The following is a 21,284-nucleotide window of genomic DNA, read 5'->3' as shown; positions in this document are numbered from 1 at the left end:
AGTATAAATCTTGCAGTGTTCAGTAAAGCCATGGAATACACCGCTGCTTTTTCTTACTCCCTAAGCTGAACTGGATTTAACTTAGTCAAGTATGTAAAGTCTGCATAACAAGGAGTCCATGTTCTTTCCTTTTAAGCTAATGCTCACGAGAGTTAGAAGACTTAGTTTATAAGAGACACAGGCAAGCTAGAGTCAGGCAGATTCTTTAAACCGTACTTTGACAATATCTTTAAAATGTATCGTTTTTTTTTTTTCTAATTTCTGTCAAATTCCACCTAAAAAGTTATGATCAAGCCTTTACCCTAATGCAAGAAGAATTTCTAAGTAAGCTGTTCCACAAAACATAGATACATTGGTGCATGAAAAATGTCATTCTTTCCTTTCCTACAGTATATTTCCTGCAGTATATATGTATTTTCTTCCCAGTCATGTACTGTTCTCTACAACAATGCACACTGAGCTATTTTCTGTTTTATACGTCTGAGCACAAAAATAAAGAAAAGAGTAAATCTGAACATAAACTGAAGAGTCGGTGAAGATTTTTTTCATGTATTGATCCCAGCAGTGGTGTGCATGTCTTTGTGTGTGTGTGTGTGTGTGTGTGTGTATTAGAGAGAGAGAGAGATACACCGACAGACAGAGAGAGATAGAGAGAGACAAAGACAGAGAGGCAGAGAAAAACAGAGAGAGAGAGACAGAGAGAGAGAGAGAGAAAACATGCATCACATGCTTTTATGTGTATCTGTGACAAATGGTGACTTTTTAAATCTGTTTAGGGGGCAATGTTGAGAGACCCGTTTTTGGTTTAGAGCAACCACCCTTGACAGACTTTGCTTTCTTCTCTGCTGTACTCAATTTTCTATCAGTCACTATTGTTAGGGTGTATTTCACTTATTCTCTCTCCCTACTCCCTTTTACATCTACTGCCTTCCATCTCAAATTCTTTCTCTCTCTCTCTCTCTCTCTCTCTCTCTCTCTCTCTCTCTCTCTGTCTGTCTATAAGTATTAGGCTCTGTTTCCCAGCTGGCTCTTTGCAGATATCACCAATGACAACAACAGAGATATGTAATTTTAGTGTGCAGAACATTTCTGAAACATGAGAATTAGTCAAGGATGTGAGGCACATTTTTAATCCATAATCCATACATGTATTTAAGGGGATTTTCTTTCTGTTTATTCCTTGAAGGGTCTGATGTCCATGACTGCATTTTTGCGGTGGTACAGTTCAGCGTACATGTTCTCTATGATCATAGAGTTGGAGTTGTCATCTAACCGGCTTAATGTGTCAGGTGTCAGTAAAAACAGAGTTAGATAGGTTCACAGGGAATAATGTATGTCTTATCTGTGGTTACAGGAGTGCTCTTCAAGAACTGTTATAAAAACAGAATAGCTCCAATCCTCTCAGTGAATCCACACCATCTATCTCATCAAATCATTAACTAATCTGAGAAATTTTTTAGAAATGAACACTGATAGTTCAAAAAGTAAGGCCTCCACTTTTTCTACAAAGTAACTCTGTTTGGATTCATATGTACGTTCATTAGAGTTGATGGTAGAGCTGCTATGATCAGCATATGCAGAGTAATCAGCATATGTGAAAGAACTGCACTGTATTAATTTTCAGAACCAAATATGCAGCGTCTCCCATCTTCACAATTCAGCTGCTCATTCACAGTTCATGAGTAATGCAATTTAGTGGAACTGGGTTTCTTCTGTGCATTCCTGAGGCAAACCACTAGTCCCATGCCAGCCTGCTTTTGAGTGGCTTAATGTCTTTCCTTATCATCACAAATGTATTTCCCATCACTGGCCTAGTTATTATTCAGATCGCCCAAGCGCAAACTAATCCCCTTCATGTGGCACTGCGAAGTGCAAAGAACTTCTTTTCAACTATAGTTTCTGAAACGAACTGCTGAATTTAGTTGAGTAACTTCGATTTACCCAATTAACCACTCTTGATAAAAGTTTATTTTATTGCTCTGCTGACATATTGAACGTGTGTGGGTGGGTGTGTGTGTGTGTTTGTGTATGGTGTGCAACATTTCAAGAGCACTCTGTGGTCAGTTAACTTGAGATGCTTGAGCGAATTAGTCTCAAAGTAATTTTCTGTTGTTAGTGTGAAAGTGGATGGTGGGTCACTGGTTTGACAATCTCCAATTACCTTCACAGGAAACAGGAGATGCAGAATGGCACAGTTGAGTTCACCTCAGCTTTGGTGAAATCCATCTAAAGACCATCCTCACCGTCTCTTAGCTCAAAACCTCTCTGGATCCATGATGTAAATACGTTTCTCCAAGATGGACGACTGACACATGTATTTGATCAGAGCTTTCTGGACCTCTGGCCCTCTTTCTGTTTGGATTTAACCCTTCATCAAGGCAACCTTAAGGGGAACGCAAGTGGTTGGGGGTGGGGCTGGCTGGAGGAGGTGGAGGAAGAGGTGGAGGGGGAGGAGGATGAGGTGGTGGTAGGAAGACATCTTCATCCGTAGGAATATATTTTCTCCTGGAATTTTGGAATATCTGGGAAATATTGTTTTTGGAATATCCCCCACTGCTTACATCATGAGAGTAAGTCCAACTTCTTGTCTTTGTCCGGTTTTGCTTTGCCTCTGCTTCCTGGAGAGGGGATATGGCAGCGGCCATCATGGCGGCCAGGTCAGGCTCCCCTTTCGGAGCCATAACCTCACCCGCAGCCACAACCAGACTAAGGGGCCGGACGGAGAGACTGAAGTGCACCACAGGCCCAAACGAGGCTGGATCTGGAACCAGTTCTTTGTCTTGGAGGAACACATAGGACCAGATGCCCAATACGTAGGGAAGGTAAAAAGTCTGAATTCTTGATGTAATATTTTTTCGTATTATAATGCTGTTTGGTTCATAATTCCACATTCGGTTTGTAGAGAAGCTAAAAAAAAAAAAAAAAAAAAACCTTTCTCCATATTTTACTGACAGGTGATGCTTTCTAAAGGTATTTGTTGAAGATGTCGTGGTTGAACAAAACAATCACAAAACTACTTTGTCTGGAACAATTGGTAATGAATAGAAGACAGCACCAGGCTTCAAATCCACAGTCAAATTCCTCTGTTCAGAGTTTGCAGTGTTTTCTTTTCTAGGCCTCTGAGGCACTAGGGATGAAATAAAAGGTTTCCCCATGTTGAGAAATGACTTACATTTTAAATTAATATAATGAGTGAAAGGCTAATAACTAATCATTTAATTAATTGTAGGTCAATCAGCAACGCCCTTGTTGATTCATGGGAAATCAGATTGGTTGAATCATGCCCTGAGTGGTCGGTTTTGACATTAGAAACTGCACTCTCCTGCTGAATTTTCTTATCAGAACCTTCTCTGCTATTACAAATATGGAATTTCTACCACCTTAGTCAATTCAGTTGTTGAATTTGTAAACTTCCTGTACATCTTCAGCTTTCTCATCTTCATCCATACCAAATAATTCCATCCACAACAGTTGGCCACGATCGATAGAGTCTACGCACCTTCTTAGCTGAGCACAGCAGAATGTAACATTGTGATATGAATAATTGGTTTGGGCTGGAGATATGACAGATATCATTATTTTGGCAAGGCACACGACTGTTCTCCGTGTTCGCTTCTCAGCCTTGTCAGTCCACTGAAACACAAGTCCTGTGTTTGTGCCAAAGGGTAAAGCATGTTCTGGATCTACAGTATCAGCAACGTAACAAGTCCAAATGATCGTAGGAGACCGCCAAGGTCTGAATCATGAGCAAAGTCTTTGGGGCAAAAGCTCACAACCTTATCTGTATTCACAACAGTTTGGCCCAGTGAAACACAGTGGACTTCAAACAGCTACTTGCGTACATGCTGATGAGTAATACATCAGTCCAGTTTCTGCCCATTTTAATCAGCAATGTTTTATTCATGTAGTCCAAAAGGGAAAAAAAATGTCTCTGTACCGAGTCTTGCACTTTAAGCATTTCTACAAAAGCAAGAGAGACCTCAAAATGCAGACAGAATATCCTTCAAACTCTCCTTGTCGAGACTGTTTACATTCTGCTCGTTAGTCAATCTGGGCTAGGATGACATGGTAGATCTTAGTCTGCGAGTGTGATTTAATGAATGTCTGACAGAGCTGGTTCCAGGGGGTCCCTTGTCTTTAAAATTAATCTCTGTGTTATAACTGTATAGCTTCAAGTAGTGAGATGAGATGCATGAGAGTGGCGTGCACAGCACTGTCTTGGATTAACAGAATGACAAATGTTAACACAGAAAGCCTTTGGATTGTGTCATCCAAACACACTCGATGGCCAAGAATCCAAAAGGCCTATTCACACCGTCGCATTGTTCCGGAACTCGCCGCGCTCCAGACAGACCTAATCCATTCATCGAGATCTGTGCCAGGCTTTGCTGGTGACAGAGATTCAATAGCCTTACTGATGTGTATGGGACATCTGTGTGAGACAGTAGCACATTTTTTTTTCCCTCCTTTTCACTGTCTATGTCTCTGGAGCGGGAGATCAGTGCCGCAAACGTGGTAAGCTATGCACCACAGTGACTTTCCTGTTGGTTACACAAAGAGCCGCAGGAAACTGTGTAGATTGCCTCCTCTTATCTTCGGTAATGTGGAAATGTGTTCCTGCATGGCCTTTATCATTATTCAGGGCACTCTGGCATGGGCAAATGGAAAAGAGGGGGAGAGAGAGAGAGAGAGAGAGAGAGAGAGAGAGAGAGAGAGAGAGAGAAAGGAAGGAAGAGTGAGAGAGAGACTTTTATTTTATAAATACTTGGGAAAAGCAGATAAAGACAACGATTACACCACTATCACCACATAAACAGTCATCATCATTACAAGTCTACCAAACTGGACTCCCCTATTACCACTTCAAACTCAGAGTCCTAAACTTCCCATTGAAAAAACCAAGTGACCTGTCGTCCCTCTGCTTTTCCAGAGGCATATTTTACATAGTGTCTCAAAAGTGTGTTTTCTCAAGGCACATGACTCCATTAAACACTTAAAAGGGTCTATCACACTGATACATCACCCCCCTCAGCTTTCACTCTGTCTGACCTTAGAATTAACAACTTAGATGTAGATACCTCTCATGTCTGGCTTGGATACCTACAAACAAAGATAAAACAAGAACGCAAAGATAACTAAAGCCCTGTTCTTCTGATTATCCTCTTGAACACTTTAAACAATGGGACATGTCGTAAACATTCATTTCAAAAATAAAACATATAATCAAGCACATCACAGCATGGAGAATCAGAGTCACTAAATCTGCACACCAAAACATTTGCAGTAATAACATCCCGAAGCGGGGGGGGGGGGGGGGGGACTGTAGAGGGTGCACTTCAAAAGAGTTAAAACAAAGGAAAAAGAGGAAATTGAAAAAGTAAAAGTAAAAAAAAAAAAAATTATAAAACCCTCCCACATCCACACACAATCGACCTAATCTCGCTCCCCCTACATACAAATCACAATTTGATTTCTTTTTTTTTCTTGACAAAACAGCAAGTGCACCGCCAAATGCGTGTGTTAATGACAGACTCCCAGGGTTCTTTGTTGACTAAATACATCCTTTTATGTGGAACTTGCTGATGACATGGTCCTGTTGCCAAGGTTTTTGCAATGCTTGACTAAACTTGAAATCGCAGAGGTAGGACTGAAAATATTCTCTAAGCGTAGCAGTTACATTGTGACTTGAGTGAGTGGTACAAGCAGGGCAATGCTGATTGAAGCTGCATATTTCCATACTGGAACTTTAGCAATACACTAATTGCACAAAACAATAATTACTTTCATGCTCTGTATTAGCATAAGCTCTGCAGCCAGCTTTGATGTATTCTGACTGGCTAGTTCACCATGCCACTGTGAATTTTGCTTGCCCCCCACCTCTCTCTCCCTACCAACCTTCCTCCCATTTTTCTGTTATCAAACTGTACTCTGCTAGCAACATAAACAAAAAGTGATAATCCTGAAAGATAACATGGTATTGAGAACAAACACGTCAAAATGAAGTATTTAATTTGTCGAGCACGATCAGAAAGATGAGGTTCCCTGATCACTAGAGCTACCGCATATTTAATTAAAAGGTTTGGTATTAATGGAACTGGTCCTAATGTAGCTATGATGTCAAAATGACCCTTAATTAGATAGAGATGACGATCGACAATTAATCCTTCAGCTTCTCTGCAATGAGTGTGTGCGCGTGTGTGTGTGTGTGTGTGTGTGTGTGTGTGTGTGTGTGTGTGCGCACGCGCATGTGTGTCTGTGTGTGTGTGTGTGTGTGTGTGTGTGTGTGTGCGCGTGCGTGCGTGTGTTTGTGTCCCCATAGCCTTTTCCTAATTAAAAGTTGCAGACGTTTGCACATAGCAGTATAGGTTGGGAAATGTTCCCCTAGAGGAAAGACTAGCTTTTTCAGATGACAGAATCTTACTGCATTCATTTCTTCTATTTTGTTTTAACCACAGGGCCAGGAAACACAATCACAATGGCTTTAGGTGTAGATTTTGTCCATGGAGAAAGATCAAAGCCCAAACATCACATAATTCACACCTAAAGCTGTCTTCCAATCAATCATCATACAATGGTATGTTGGACTTTTCAGTCAAACCAGAAGTACATAAAATAATCAATGTACACTTCTGTTTCAAGTCTAGCAGCTAGTCAAGTGAAGACTGACATCCATACAGTTTTGTGAAGTTAAAGATGTTTCTAGTACACCACGGCGTGTATAAACTGCATACAAATGACAGCAGCCGTCTCAGGTCTGACACTTTGCAGGTGTCACAGGGACTTTGCGGGCCCTGTCAAAATAAGCAGACTAAATGACTGCATGACATTGTTGAGTTATACACGGGAAGGGGCGTAATGAGGGAAATTTACTATGTCCCTACCTGACATCAGCGAAAGAAGACGCTGACACACACCCTGTGGGAGGGCTCCGTGCCTGCCTATCAGTGTGTCACAAAACAGTGTGGTTACAAGAACATTCCCCGGGTCAACAGCACCCTGTCCTCAACTGACTTCTGACGTCTGCTCCTCAGGAGCAGGAGATGAGTGATTTATTTCCATCTGCAAATCAGCTCCCAAGACCAAGTTTGCTTGTTTAATACTCTAATCCATAATCAGTCTGTTTGTTTTTCATTTTACCATGTTTTTGACATCTAAGCTGGATAGCTGGCCAGGATTAGTATAGTACGCTCTTAACAGATTCCGAATGCTGGTGCTCAGTCAGAAACATATCTCACAGTAACTATAGAATAGTTTGGTTTTGATGTTTGATTAGAAACAAAGGTTGAATTTTGCTTAATATATGGGTAAATTTTTCCCCATACATAGTATCTTATACTATTTATTTTCCTCCCAATATCTGCTGAAATGTATTCTGGTTACATTTTCCTGTTTACAGTTGACTTTTTCAGAAAGGTTGTAAGCATTAGTCTGCCTATCACAGATGTTTTAGACCAAGTTCACACAAATGTTTTGAACACCTTTTGACAGATTTGCTCCCAATATTTGAACAAAAAAGGGTATCTGTTCGTCTTTGTTTCCATTCCTCTCTGAGCATGAAACATGAACTCTTACAAAGGGTGTCCAAATGTTTTATTCATAAAACTATAAATGGAGTGTGTTCTGACAGAATAAGGCAACTGTCTCATCTTTTAATGGTACAGGATTGGAGATGGGTTTTTTAGTTAAATTGCTTTTCTTCCATGCCTCGTGAAACCAGGATGCAAGCTCACGGCAACCTGTGAACGCTCATTACCGGGCGAGAAGTTATTTAGATCGATATAAAATGCACTGTCACATTCCTTTTTCTTTTCTCTCCTTCCGTCTTTAATAGAGAAAAGAAGAAACGACGTGGGAATTGGCTTAAGCGTATTTTTTTGAGCATCAATCATCGGTGCTTTTAGAGACTGTTCGGTGTAGCAAAATGTGCTTGACCCGCCCATGTGTCTCAACATGTTGTGTGATTTAATAAGGGTCTTCTGTTATTTCAGAGAACAGATGGTTTGAAACAACAGAATAAAAAAAAAGAAAAAAAAAAAAAAGAAAGATTGCTTTCCAAGCCCGGCAGCCACCCCCTTGGACAAAACCATTTATAAAGGGATATATGAAGCTCAGGTACTCCAGGGGGGCCGCGATTATTTGCTTTTTAATTTATAATCTCAACAGATTGTACTCCTATCAAGAATTAAGAATGTGAATCAATGGAAAGCATGTTCAAAACAAGGAGAAGTGATTTGGGGGATTCTGAACAGTAATCAAATAAGTGGTAATTAGCAAAATGAGTATATATCAAGAACAATAAAAAAAATAAAAATGGGGAAAATATTGAAAAGAAGAGCATTATAAAGAAAGACAAGAGGTAGAAGATAGCATGCCCAATCATCGGTCAGTCTGTGTGTGTGTGTACGAGTGTGTGTACAGTCGTCATACAAATTACACTCATCAGAGAAGGTCACAGTGGCAGACAGGTTCACAGACTGCGTATCAGGGTCATGGAATTGAATTCATGTTCTGCCATCAGACTAGACCATTCCTGCACTCCACAGGGATACATGCTGGGACAGAGAAGTAGGCGAATAGAGAAGAAGAGAGTGTGAATAAGCCTATACTATGTGGTCCTATAACACAGAACCATGTGGAACTGTTCAGAAGCACAGTATGATGTAATCTATTAGATGATGGATAACAAAGGTAATAATGAAGGTAGTCTCCCCTCCCAACACCAATATCATTGTATCCAGCCAACTGGGTATATGATGGGATATATAAGGATTCAGGCATCTAAACCTTTTATGTTAGAGCCCTCCCATTGATTTTTACAGTGGTCAGTCTGGAGCATATTCTTTAATGTTTTCTTAACTGACACAAGTTAATATAAAGTTCTATCATGAGTGAGGAGCACACTGCATACTGATGTAATATCTGAATTAGGGCACTGGTAATAATCTCAACACCAAATTATCTAACCATTCCCACCATACACAATCAACGCGGCACGGACGATAGCTACCAGCACTAATCAATCTGCTGGACTGAGGCAAGCCTGCAAATATTCCGATTGGGAAAGCATGACGAAGAGAAATAGCAGTGATAATCAGACAATCAACCACGGACGCACACAAACACACTCGCACACACAAATACACATATGCATATAGAGGTACTCACTTATACGCACGCACATTAAGACAAGACCCCGCCACACACACACACACACGCACACACACACACACAGGCACTCATTCAACATTTGCACAGAAATGTACACACTGACATACACACACACTGATTAAATCCTCTTCAGAGGAGATGATGGGTTGAGACTGAATCACAGATGAATCTTCCCCACTAATTGTGAATTTGTGGCTTTGTTGCTGATGAGTTTACCCTACTCTCTGTCCCTTCCACCCCTCTTTCCACCTCCCTCCATTACCCTCTTTCACTGTATTATTCCATCTCTCTAATGCCTCTCTTGTCTGTCTTTTTCCTTCCAAAACGTTTTTCCTCCTCTTACACTCTCACTAACCACTTTCTCTCCTCTCCTCTCCACTCTTCCATCCCCTTACCACTGGTCACTTATTACATGTCTTCTTTGTTCTATTACTATAATAGGATATGGAGTGTCTACGATGATGCATTTGGAACACTTAGAAATCAATCATAAAACACAGAGAGGATATAACCACAGAGTTAATTTTGACATGCTGCAGTGATAGACCAGTGCATATGATGGCGCCTCATATTAAGATATGCACTGGAAACCAAAGAGCAAAGCAACATTGCTAATTCGCTAAGTTGAAATACATCCAGTATGAGTTTCCGACACTCACAAGATTTTCTCCATCTCTGCATTAGTGATGCAGGCTCAAAGACGCCTTTCTTGAAGCCCCCGGAATATTGTGTTGTCTCCAGACTGCTGCTATCAGAGCTGCCTCCCATCAGGCTTTGGGTAAACCCCGCCATACAGAAAGAGATAAATTCAATCCCTTTCCCTACTGTCAGCTAGTGGAAACCTTTCTCGGAAAGAAAGAAAGAAAGAAAGAAAGAAAGAAAATACTCACAGGGTTGTCAAGGTTATACAGACCTGTCATCCACGGTAGTCTCAGCTTGGTGCTGCCAATGATGATTATTGGTTTTGTTCTGTATTACAGTGCCATATTGAGAACATTTAAAAATAGCTTTCGAATGTTTACTCCACTGGAGTGCTTTATGAGTTTTAAATAAATGTTTAAGTCTTGGATTTGTGTCATATTGTGTGGTCAGAGTGTGAAGTGATAGGGATTTGTATAAAATGTATCTGCTTATTAATATTCACTTGTCATCTTGGATTATTTTTAAAAACCATGATAATAAAAGTATATCGATTTGCTGCTTCTTTAATGATAAAACTTCAATAGATCAACAATGCATTTAGTAAGAGAATGTTCAGATCAAGAGGCTTAGCTTAGCTTCTTGTCATCTCAAAATATCAACTAGGGAAAAGACAGCGCAAAGTCAGTCCAAGAGCTTTCACGCTGTGTTTCTGAAGTATGATGGACAAAGACGAAATGGCTTGATCAATAATTCCCAGCTGAGACTAGTTAGAGACAGATAAAGCCTTCTCTCTCCCTTACGCCACAGGGAGTACACTTATGAGTAACGTAAACTCCTGAATGAGCCGAACCCCATACACAGAGGGACAGTATGTCTTCAACCACATCACTGTCCGGAAAAAAAATTCATAGATTCCCATATCCAAATGCAGTGTTGTGTTAGCAAACATCGACCGAACGTACAGAGGTCAGAGGTCTGCGGGGTTTTTGTTTTTTTTTTTGGCGTTAAGAGCTATGATCAATAGCGTATATGCTGCTATGACTCCCAAAGTGCTTCGGTGGCCAAAAGCTTCTGACCTTGTATTTTACTGTTTTTGGATCAGCCCCATTGAACCATTGACACTTTTATTTCTTGGTTTTTGGAAAGGGACTGACGACGCATTGGCATCCTAGCACTTAAAGTGGTAATATATTAGTGCTTGCTAAAAGAAGTCAGTGAGCAAATTAGCACCCTGACTGCAGGGTTAAACGGAATTTATGTGTGGGCCCTGGGAGGGGACACCAGGAGCTGCTTTGGAATCTGTGTTAGTTTGGCTTCGGTAGTAGAATCACTGGGTAGTCATTCTGATCTGCTAATGACCTACTTTGTGTTAACTGTCACTACTTGCAGTCACCTAACTGATAGGTGAAGCTACCCTTCCTATGTTATTTGCATGTGAATATATGCAAAATAAATGTTTGTATTAATGCATGAGTTACAAAGTACCTTTGGGGTTATGAAAACACATTAGCTAAGGTCACTTGATATAAAACGGTGTTACAAAAAAAAAAAATAGAGATGTGGACATTAAAATGAAAATGTCAAATCTCCATGACTAATATAATGCTCCGCGGGAGCAGTCTTTGAAAGTGCATATTAAAAAGCGATAAAGATGGAACCGCAGAGTATAACAAGACTCTGGTTGAAAGCAGGTAAGCCACTCATTTTAGCTTCAGATCAGCTCCTCTCTCTGTCTTTGCGTGCTTGCAGAGTCACAGCCCTCAAGTCTCATTACCTTAAACCAACTTTTTCCCTGATTGAAGCAGCAGGAGTGGGGAGGTAAGCCTTGACCCTCTGGCTAATTACTGACCGCTCGTCTGAGTGCTGTGTTTACCAGAGGAAGGACGTTTGGCTGTCGACTCATCGAGGGCAACGTTCACAATCAGTCCCTACCTTCTTTAATTAGTGATTAATCTGCACGTCACTGTTTGGATTAGATTGGGCCTTAGCTCTCGGCTCTTCTCGGGATCTAAGATTAGATTTATTCACGCCTAGGAGGTTTAAACAGGTGATGAAAGAACTCATTGTTCTGCTGTCCATACCATTACATTTTTTTTTCTAAAGTCAAAAGTCAGAAACATACATTTTCAGGTTACATGAATTGTGTAAGTGTGACATTTTTGTCCTCCAGGATGTTAAGGTTTATATATCAAAACTGCATGTGATCGTAAAAGCAAAGAAAACAGTGAACCAGTACTCAGTACAGTACCAGTACAAAATATAACCTGTTCTGTACTTTCACTCAAGAACCTTGTCCTTGAAAAAAAAAAAAAAGAAAAAGAAAAAAAAAGGCTGATTTAATATTAAAATTCAGGGCTGGTTTGAAGCAGGCTATATGGCTGACTTGATAAATACAAATCAACTCAGGTACCCTACTTGTACATTTATGACATCGTTTGTTTACTACCAGGCAAACTTTTCCTCTATTTTTGTCTTCATCTGTCTCAAACAGAGACTCGCATACAAATTTGGCAGTGGGAGATTTCTTGTAGGTTCAGTCCTTTGGAGTTGCACTATTTTGTGGGGAATTTTTGCATTTGTTATGAGCTCTAACTGAGACAATGCATTGTTAACAGCTAAAAGTCCTCAGCAGTCCTGTCGCTATTAATTAAAAGTGACTCGTGTCCGCTGTTTCCCTACTCCCTTTCCATCTTTCTCTGTATGGCATGGAAGCATGCTTTATGACAGTTGGACAGGATCTCACTCGAGCCAAAATCATGTCTCGGAGGATCCACTAGATTAGCAGTGCAAGTCAAACACTTTCAAAATTCTCAGAATGTGAGCTGTCAATGTATAATTAAACAACCAAGGCTTCATGTTTTATGTCAGGAGGTATTAAGTATTCTGAGTTCATTTTGGAGTAGGGCTACACCATGAACATTCAGTTATCACTGCAGTTTAAATTTTGTTTGTCACCAACATAGACCTAGCAAGTGAAATTTCAGTAAAAAAAAAAAAAAAATGAAGAAAAAAAAATACACACATTGGCGCAGATACTGGCTGGTATAAAAAAAAATAAATATCAATAAACAGTTATTATATACCAAAGCATTAACATTGGGTCACCTTGCTTATTTGCAGTTTGTTTGTTTTAGCAGCAGCCTGATAATCTGTCTCCCTTTCTCATTCACCTTAGCTTCACTCAAACTCGGACAAGGGTGACGGCTCTGTCAGATATATTCTGAGCGGGGAAGGAGCGGGTACCATCTTTATCATCGATGAGGTCACGGGAGACATACATGCCACCAAAAGTCTGGACCGGGAGAAGAAGTCCCATTACGTCCTGCATGCGCAGGCCATCGATCGGAACACCAATAAACCACTGGAACCAGAGTCAGAGTTTATCATTAAAGTGCAGGACATCAATGACAACGCACCCAAGTTTCCAGACGGTCCTTTCGTCACATCTGTGCCGGAGATGTCAGAAGTCGGTAAGGAACGATATTTGTATTTGGAGTGGTGTCTGTGTGTGTGTGTGTGTGTGTGTGCGCGCATGTGTGTGTGTGTGTGTTTGGTACAGGTTTGCTTTTACCTTCCATCAGTTATCTAGTAATGAACAAATACTGATACTGTGGAATACATCGACCTTTTCACATTACAAAATTCACTACTCACTCAGCTTACTAAGCTGCAAGTCTGATAGTCACCTCCACTGATATTAGGAGAATGTAAAGGGAGAGTAGAATCTCCCTTTAAATTTGGCGAACATCAGTGGTTGAACATAACTACAGGTGAGAATCTTCCTGGTCTTCAGTTCAGGTCTTCAGGGCTGCATGTTCTACATTGTAAGCAAAACAACAAAATGTCTCCCTCTACAAAGGTTTTTACCTGTCCCGTGTTAGACATCTGGACCGTGCACAACATTCAAGCTGTTTCCTTCCACCACTACCTGTATTTCAAATCATTCTGTTCCCCTTCAGCCTCCTTTTACATCCAGCGAAATGCGGTTCCTCCATTTGTCCTCACTTGGCTGGCTGATTTTTTGTGTGTGTTGTCTTTTTTTATTATTTGGGTGGTGGGGCGGGGGGGGGGGGGGGGGGGCAGATTCCCCTTAGACTAGGAAGGCCTGTAAACAGCAACTGAACAACTGCATACCCGTCTAGCAAATCTACGACAGGCAGGATCCTCTTCCACATCAAGAGATCTCCTTAAGCAGAGAAAGCTATGAATCTCCTCAGAGAGATGTGCCTTCTTAAATGTCTGCCGTCGTGTGATGCCATCTTTGTTTGCATCTTTGTTCTTGCTGTCTGCTTTTAGCTTCGCCAGAATAAAAGCCAGCCTCTCTCCTCTCGGCCCGTCACTCTGACCGACAGTTTAAAGGCTCAGAACACCACACCCTGGGTCAAAATAAGTGAATTATCCAAAATAGAATCTGCATCAAATTTTTTAAAGGTTGAATGGGTGTGGCAGTGGTGTCCGTTTTTGTGTGCTGGGCTTGGGATGAAAAATGTGTATATCCTGGTTTATGTCTCTGACTGTAGGATTTAATGTCCAGTGAATCCATGCTATTTTGACAGAGGTAACACATTGGCTATAGTGAACAAAGCATATGGGACTGATCTATACATTGGGAGCATTAGGGTCCTCAGTGTTTGATGTACATTGATCAATCTGCTTTGCTCTTATAAAATATGGTTTCATCATTCGACATGCATGACGACTTAGGCTAAGGGAAATCTCAAGTACTGCAGTTTGTCTAGGTATACATGCAGCTGTAATTTGTAACAGGTTGTTATTCAACAACTTGGCCCACATTCAGTGTCTACAGTTTAAGATTTATGACTCATTTATGAGGTTTGCATCATAAGGGCAGGTTGCTGGGTTAAGGTGAATAACGTCATTCATTTTAACGTAAATCTGTTACTGTTCCAACTTGCAGCCTTCCGATTATGTACACTTGTGTTAAGAAATGAAGTGTTTTAAGGACAACATTTAACATTTATTTAAGAATACATTCTTTTTATGCCTTTTCTTGTTTTGTTTTGTTTTTTTTGTACACTTAAAATGACCTGGATATTCGTGTTCCGCTCCCAAGTCCATTCATCTCTTCTTCAGGTAGTTATGATGTCTCCTGCTACATATGTGCTCTTGCTGAGGTGGTTAGTGGTCAAACCAAACATTTCACCAAAATGTCATACTCTTAAAGGGAAAATATTGCGATCTCTCTGTTTTTCAGGCCATATTCAGAGCCTTACCACACCCACAAATCAGCTCAAATCGGCTATAGCTCATACCAAACTTTTTTAAACAATCCCTTAGAAAGGCTCATGAAATGAACAAACTTGACATTGACATCCCTAGATTGTTTTCTGTTACAGGTTTTCCTGAAATCAATAATCAGCAGTATTATATTGTCTGATGTAGTTCAATGATACATTGCTATCTTTCAACAGTTTCTCAAGCTCATTAAAAATATGGACCATGTTTGTGTGCAAATGAGTTATGTGGGCAGTTGTTGCCCATTTGAGCTGTACACACATACTACATGTATGCATGTATGGGTCAGTTCCTGCTTTGTTCTTAACTAGTTGATGTTGATTGGGCCACGGGTTGAACACATTCATGGTGTTAAGGCTAGTGCCCTAGGGTTCAGCAAACTTGAACGTTTTTACTGGCATGAGGTAGTGGTTAAATTGCTGTATTAACCCTTAGACCTCTAGAGTAGCTGTTGGGTATTCTACAAAGCCTGATTTCTCAGTCAGCTGGACAACATATTAATCTCAAAATAGCAGAACAGGGAGCACAATTCCTATTGGACAGTTTTGACTTTTGGCTAAATGTTGTCCAGCTACATGAGTAATCACATTTTGTAGTGTGTTATGATATCTGGTGTGTCCAAAGATATGTAGCACCATACACCCACGAGCAAAATCATCACTTAACTGTTTTTAGGATTGTTAGATATGCTGATATTAGCAGAGAACATAAGGTTGAATGTAATAAGAAAATAAAGTGTGATTCTAAGCCCAACATCACATATGTTATCAGGGTAAAATAATTTTTAGATGATAACAAAAGCACTTTGTTATCACACTGACACGCGTACAAGAGTACTCTAAACCATTTACCAAGGTCTCTCTCAATGAGTTTTAGTTTTAGCTATTTAGTAATTAAACCTAATTCAACCTAACCTGAATTCTGACCTCAAATTAAGCTCTGTGCTTTGGTCTTGAACACGACAAAGGTAACAACATCGATGTTACACAGATAATCCGGTTTAGTTTGCAAAGCCTGGTAATCACGTGACCTTCGTCATTCAGAGTAAAGAAAAAGCACTAAGTTGTTCCATGCATGTCATGAATGCTCATGTCAGTAATATGGTTGGTCAGTTCGCTAATTATATTTGTGCTGGAGACTTGTACACTGCCATGAATTACCAAAGAGAGAATGATGGCCAGATGCTGACAAATCACTAATAACTCATTTCAATCACTTTGCATTCTCTGGTGTGTGCAATGCTCATTTGACAGCATTAGTCTATTTTAGGGGAAATTAGCTCATTAGCCATTGCTGTTGTTGATAAATTAATTTGTGATTTATTAATAAATGGCAGTCATTAATTTTAGTCTTAATAATTTAGGGCACCTGCCCAATTCAATTTGTCACTTTTTCTTTTCATTTTTTTTTTTTTTGGAAAGGTCGTAATTCTCTTCTTAATACAATAATTATCTGCTAGTTGGCCAGTCTCAGTCTTTCTGGCCAGGAATTCTCCTAGGAGATAGGTGTGTGTGTGTGTGTGTGTGTGTGTGTGTGTGTGTGTGTGTGTGTGTGTGTGTGTGCGCGCGTAGCACTGCATCTGTATGTCTGTGTGTAAAACACGGCAGTATGAGACTATACTCAAAAGCATATATCATGCACCAATGTAACAACCCAAAGCATAAATCAAAAGAACATGAGCAAAAGAGATGTTTTAAAGTATCTTACATACGTGAGTGTGTGTCTGATTCATCCCTCGAGTCCTCTACCCCCTTGCCTTATGATTTAAACTGCTTGTAGTTTATAAAAATTTGAAACAAAACCTCACAAAAACCCCCTCAAGACTAAACCATTCATTCTACCATTGTTGTATCTTATCCCAGAGGCTATTGTAATTCATGTATTTAAAACCATGCAAATGATACATACAAAAATGACGCCCCAGCAGATTGCATCGTATAAGACATGTAGTCTTTACAGTTAATTTGACAGTTTGAAGTTGAGAATGGAAAATGGAATTTTATCAGTATTCCTGGTTGTAGTGTAACTGGGTGCCTGTTCCTTTGTATAGAGAACATGCCTTTTCCGCGTCACACTAAAAGTTTGCAAGTCATACAAGTCAACAGTCTACTGACGGTGCTGACCTTTCTAACATCAAAAGTTCTTGGTTACTATCAAAAGTTCTTGGTTACTGGACAGTCATAAAAGTTGCCAACCAGAGCATGACGTTATTGTGCCTTATAAAATTGTGCCTTATAAAATTAAAGACCTCTTTTTTTAGATTTATAACTTTAACTAAGTTTTATCAACATAGTTAATTTAGCTTCAACTGCTTTTTGAAAATTATTAGAAATTTATGAAGTTTAAACAAGATAATGTAAGCTGTTAATTGGCAAACCCAAGAGATTACAACCTAAAATGAATATAAGGGAATGTTTCAAACTGAGTTTCCTAATTGGTATAGCTGCCTAAATGTATCAGAGCTTGTTTGAATTTATTTGTATTTCGTTACAAATTTTCCCAAATGAAAAAAACTATTTTTAAACTCTTAAAAAATAAATAAATAACCTAGTGTTAGTAGACACCTAGAAACATAGGAAGCTCCAGTTCAACGCATTTTCAATTCCTCAGCTACCACAACATGTGGAATCAATACCTATTGATGAGTAACTGGAGGGGGTGTGAACGGTATTGAGAACAGAAAATTCTGGAGCCGTGAAGGAGAAAATAATTAGCCCACTGTCTTGCCCATCTCCCTGGTTGTTGTCAGCTGAGGGTGTTCCTCTCTGCCGGAATCCATCTGTGGCTCTAAATCCAAATCAGCTGTAACAACCAGTCCTTCTTCTCTCAGTTTCACCACACTAATTTAACTCTGCCAGTACTTACAATCTTAAGCACAGTGATTGCATGTGTGTGTGTGTGTGTGTGTGTGTGTGTGTGTGTGTGTGTGCATGGGAGGGTGTATGTGTGTATGAGTGACAAGCAGCCTGAGTGAGCTGGAGTTGACTTTGTGTGACTTTGTGTTTCTCATTGTCTGCTGTAAATTATAGGCAGTTTCAATCATAAGACAAGGGTGCAGGGGAGTCAGATAATGAACCAGTCACACACTGGAGTATGAAGGATACTTCAAAACATCTATTTTCCTCCTGCTCTTTTGATTTATGTAATGTAGGCAGGTAAGGGGCTGTTACACCATTGCGCAAAATTTGTTTTGCAGTATGCTGCCATGTTTTACATTCGGTCACAACAGCTCTCTCTCTCTCTCTCTCTCTCTCTCTCTCTCTCTCTCTCACACACACACACACACACACACACACACACACACAGACACACACACATCCCTATCTCCTCAGAGAAATCCCTGCCAGAAAGACTGAGACTAGCAGTCTCAGCAACTCTGCTTTCTGCCAAAGTCTGATAAAAAATGTTTTTACTGGGTCTAAAGGCAATTTGCAGTACAGAATGGAGAGTGATATCTCATTTTAACATTTTAACCCATCATAGCCATCAGTGTAATAGATAACTACAATTACTCTCATCCCCAAAACTGTCTGTTCCAGCTATTAGTGCAGCTCTCCTGATTATTTCATTAAATTTTCCATTGAGACTTAAACCACAAACAGATATGAGCGGATCGTTGTCCTTAGCTTTCACAAGAGAAAAGAAATTTCAAATTGTAAGCTTAGGATGATCGATGATGTAACTTATCAGGAGTTTGCTTGACCCCATCCCTCCTATCTGCTGAATGAGGTCGCATTTATCTGTGTAGAGAGAAAAAAAAAAAAAAAAACTTTCAACTTCCATAATCCTATTTCAGCTCTGAGCCTTCAAAACTGCATTAAATGCTTTGTGGTGCTGGCAATAAGTCAACATCAGACAGTGTAGAAAGATGGATTGAACTCAGCGTGGAGTAATGAAAGTGAGAGTGGACGAGTTCAGAGTAAGAATCAGATGAGATGTGTGACCTGGGTCTAATAGGGGATGGAGTGATTTACCATTCTTGCTGAGAAGGAGAGAGAAACAGGTAAGAGAAGAGAAGAGAAGAGAAGAGAAGAGAAGAGAAGAGAAGAGAAGAGAAGAGAAGAGAAGAGAAGAGAAAGTAACGTTATGGAAAAACACTGAATGAGAACAAGACAGCAGAGAGTAACGGTACGATGAAAGAAGAAGAATGAGAAAACATGACCAAATAACAAAAAATATAGGGGAAAGAGAGAGAGAGAGAGAAAGAGAGAGAGAGAGAGAGAGAGAGAGAGGATAAAAACACATAAGTACACATTTACATTTATCTATCCCATGACAAAGCTCTGAAATAATTGAAAGGAAAGGCAATCTTGTTTATTCTGCAGATGAACATGATTAAAAGTAAGTGAGGATCTTATTTAAGCAAAGAGCAGAATCACAAAAACACAAACCCAGCAAAAAGAAGAAACTCTTAAAAATAGCTTCTAATTGCTTTGCAACCTCGACTTCCTTTTGTTGTTTCATTTAAAGAGAACATTGGAGATGTTGTAGTTGAGGTTGTAATTATGCGTAGAACAATGCTGATAAAACAAGAGGATATACTTTTTGTCCATGTTTACCAGGTGGACGGCAGATCAGACTGACTCATATTGGGTTATTTCTGTCTTGAGGTGATTCACTATTCCTTGAGGTTAAATTGAATTGCTCAGACGGCCCCTGCTGCTTTGTTGTTCTCACAGAGCTTTGATTTGAAACCTAAAGTAAACAAATCTCTCTGGTTGCCATCCATCATTTTATTTTGATGAAGAAAAAAACAATTTCCTCTTACATTTAACAGACATGTTTTTTAGTGTCTCGTCATGTATTAAAATCTGTGATGAACTGGTGACCTGTCCAGGGTGTTTTGCCCAGTGAATGCTTGCAGCACCCCCCGCCACCCTAATTAGGATAATCAGTTTTGAAAATGAATGAATGAATGTATTAAAATTAACAGCAAATTGGGGATTTGTTGACATGTTCTACTGTATGCTATTACATTCACTCTGAACCTCCTTTTAACCTCACTGCCAAAAAAGGGGTTCAGTGTACCATGCAGGTATAAAAATACAAGTTCAATCAAAATCCATTGTCAAGAATCCTTCTGTCTCTGTCTTTCAGGTACATCAGTGTTCCAGGTTACTGCCACAGATGCGGATGATCCCACTTACGGGAACAGTGCCAGAGTGGTGTACAGTATCCTCCACGGACAGCCCTACTTCTCCGTGGATCCCAAAACTGGTAGGAATCTTTTTATAATCTATTTCCAGTATACTCTTTTCATAATCGTTCTTTCCCTCCACTCTTCCACATGTCATTCAGAAGAGGATATAGCTGTGTGGAGAGCTTCAGCTTGGTTTTCCAGTTCCCTTGCTTTTGAGTTTTCCTCTCAGAGAACAACAGCTGTGTTACATCGGAAGGATGAAGGCTAGCCGAGCCCTCCTGTCGAGCAAAACTCTACACCTTCTCTGCAGAACACGTTATGTGCTATCGTCAAGCCGTAGGACAGGCTGGGAATATTCAGTGGGTTCTATGAGTTTCAAACCCTGCTGATGTGTCTAGTTCTGTTCTTAGGGCCTCAGAGCACGATGTAGAATCTTAGCTAAGTATACCAAAAAGGATTCAAGATTTAGATGGCGGCAGGAGTGGTTGGAGGTCCTCAGTGCACATAATAATTTCAACCTGCTGCATCGTGATTCGTGAACGTTCACTGCGCTTTGCTTCATGTCTGTATATTGTACAATCAGGCAATGGAGCGTAGAGCTCTAATGAAGAGATGCAGGCTGTATTGTCCAGCTCCCTCCCTCTTCTCCTCCATATAAAGGACAGACTATGTCGAGGGTAGGGAAAAGAACGTATTGTATGAAAGTTCTTAGAAAATGAAAGTAAAAAAGACAGAAGAGGGGAAGAGAGAGAGAGGGAGAAAGAGAGAGAGAGAACAGAGAGACTGTTCTGCAGTTACAAGTGGTTTCAATGGTTTCCATGTTCAGTAGTTCACTGTATTATTAAGGCCACTGCATTTATATAAAGTGTGTGTGTGTGTGTGTGTGTGTGTGTGTGTGTGTGTGTGTGTGTGTGTGTGTGTTGTTGTAGTGATAAATATAAACAGTGCTATGTGTGTGTATACACATCCTCATATGACAGTTATCCAAATGATATTGCTGAATTTCATTTTAATTAAGGAAATATATAGTAGTACATGTGAGTCTATTGTACCAATACGGCCTGGTATTTCATCATGA

General features: G+C 40.0%; 1 protein-coding gene across 1 annotated transcript in view; it reads left to right on the top strand.

Annotated features, from left to right (window-relative positions):
* The first annotated feature begins 2,564 nt into the window (after positions 1 to 2,564).
* Positions 2,565 to 21,284, top strand: part of LOC115811170 (cadherin-18) — a 50,739-nt gene continuing 32,019 nt past the window's right edge. The window contains exons 1-3 of the mRNA XM_030773263.1: positions 2,565 to 2,822; positions 12,986 to 13,280; positions 20,164 to 20,283. Of these exons, the coding sequence (XP_030629123.1) occupies positions 2,565 to 2,822; positions 12,986 to 13,280; positions 20,164 to 20,283 (673 nt within the window). The remainder of the gene's footprint in view (positions 2,823 to 12,985; positions 13,281 to 20,163; positions 20,284 to 21,284) is intronic.

This window comes from Chanos chanos, chromosome 5 (genome assembly GCF_902362185.1).
Source record: "Chanos chanos chromosome 5, fChaCha1.1, whole genome shotgun sequence".
Lineage (NCBI taxonomy): Eukaryota > Metazoa > Chordata > Actinopteri > Gonorynchiformes > Chanidae > Chanos > Chanos chanos.
The sequence above is the reverse complement of the archived record's forward strand: the minus strand, read 5'-3'. Positions and strand labels throughout refer to the sequence as shown.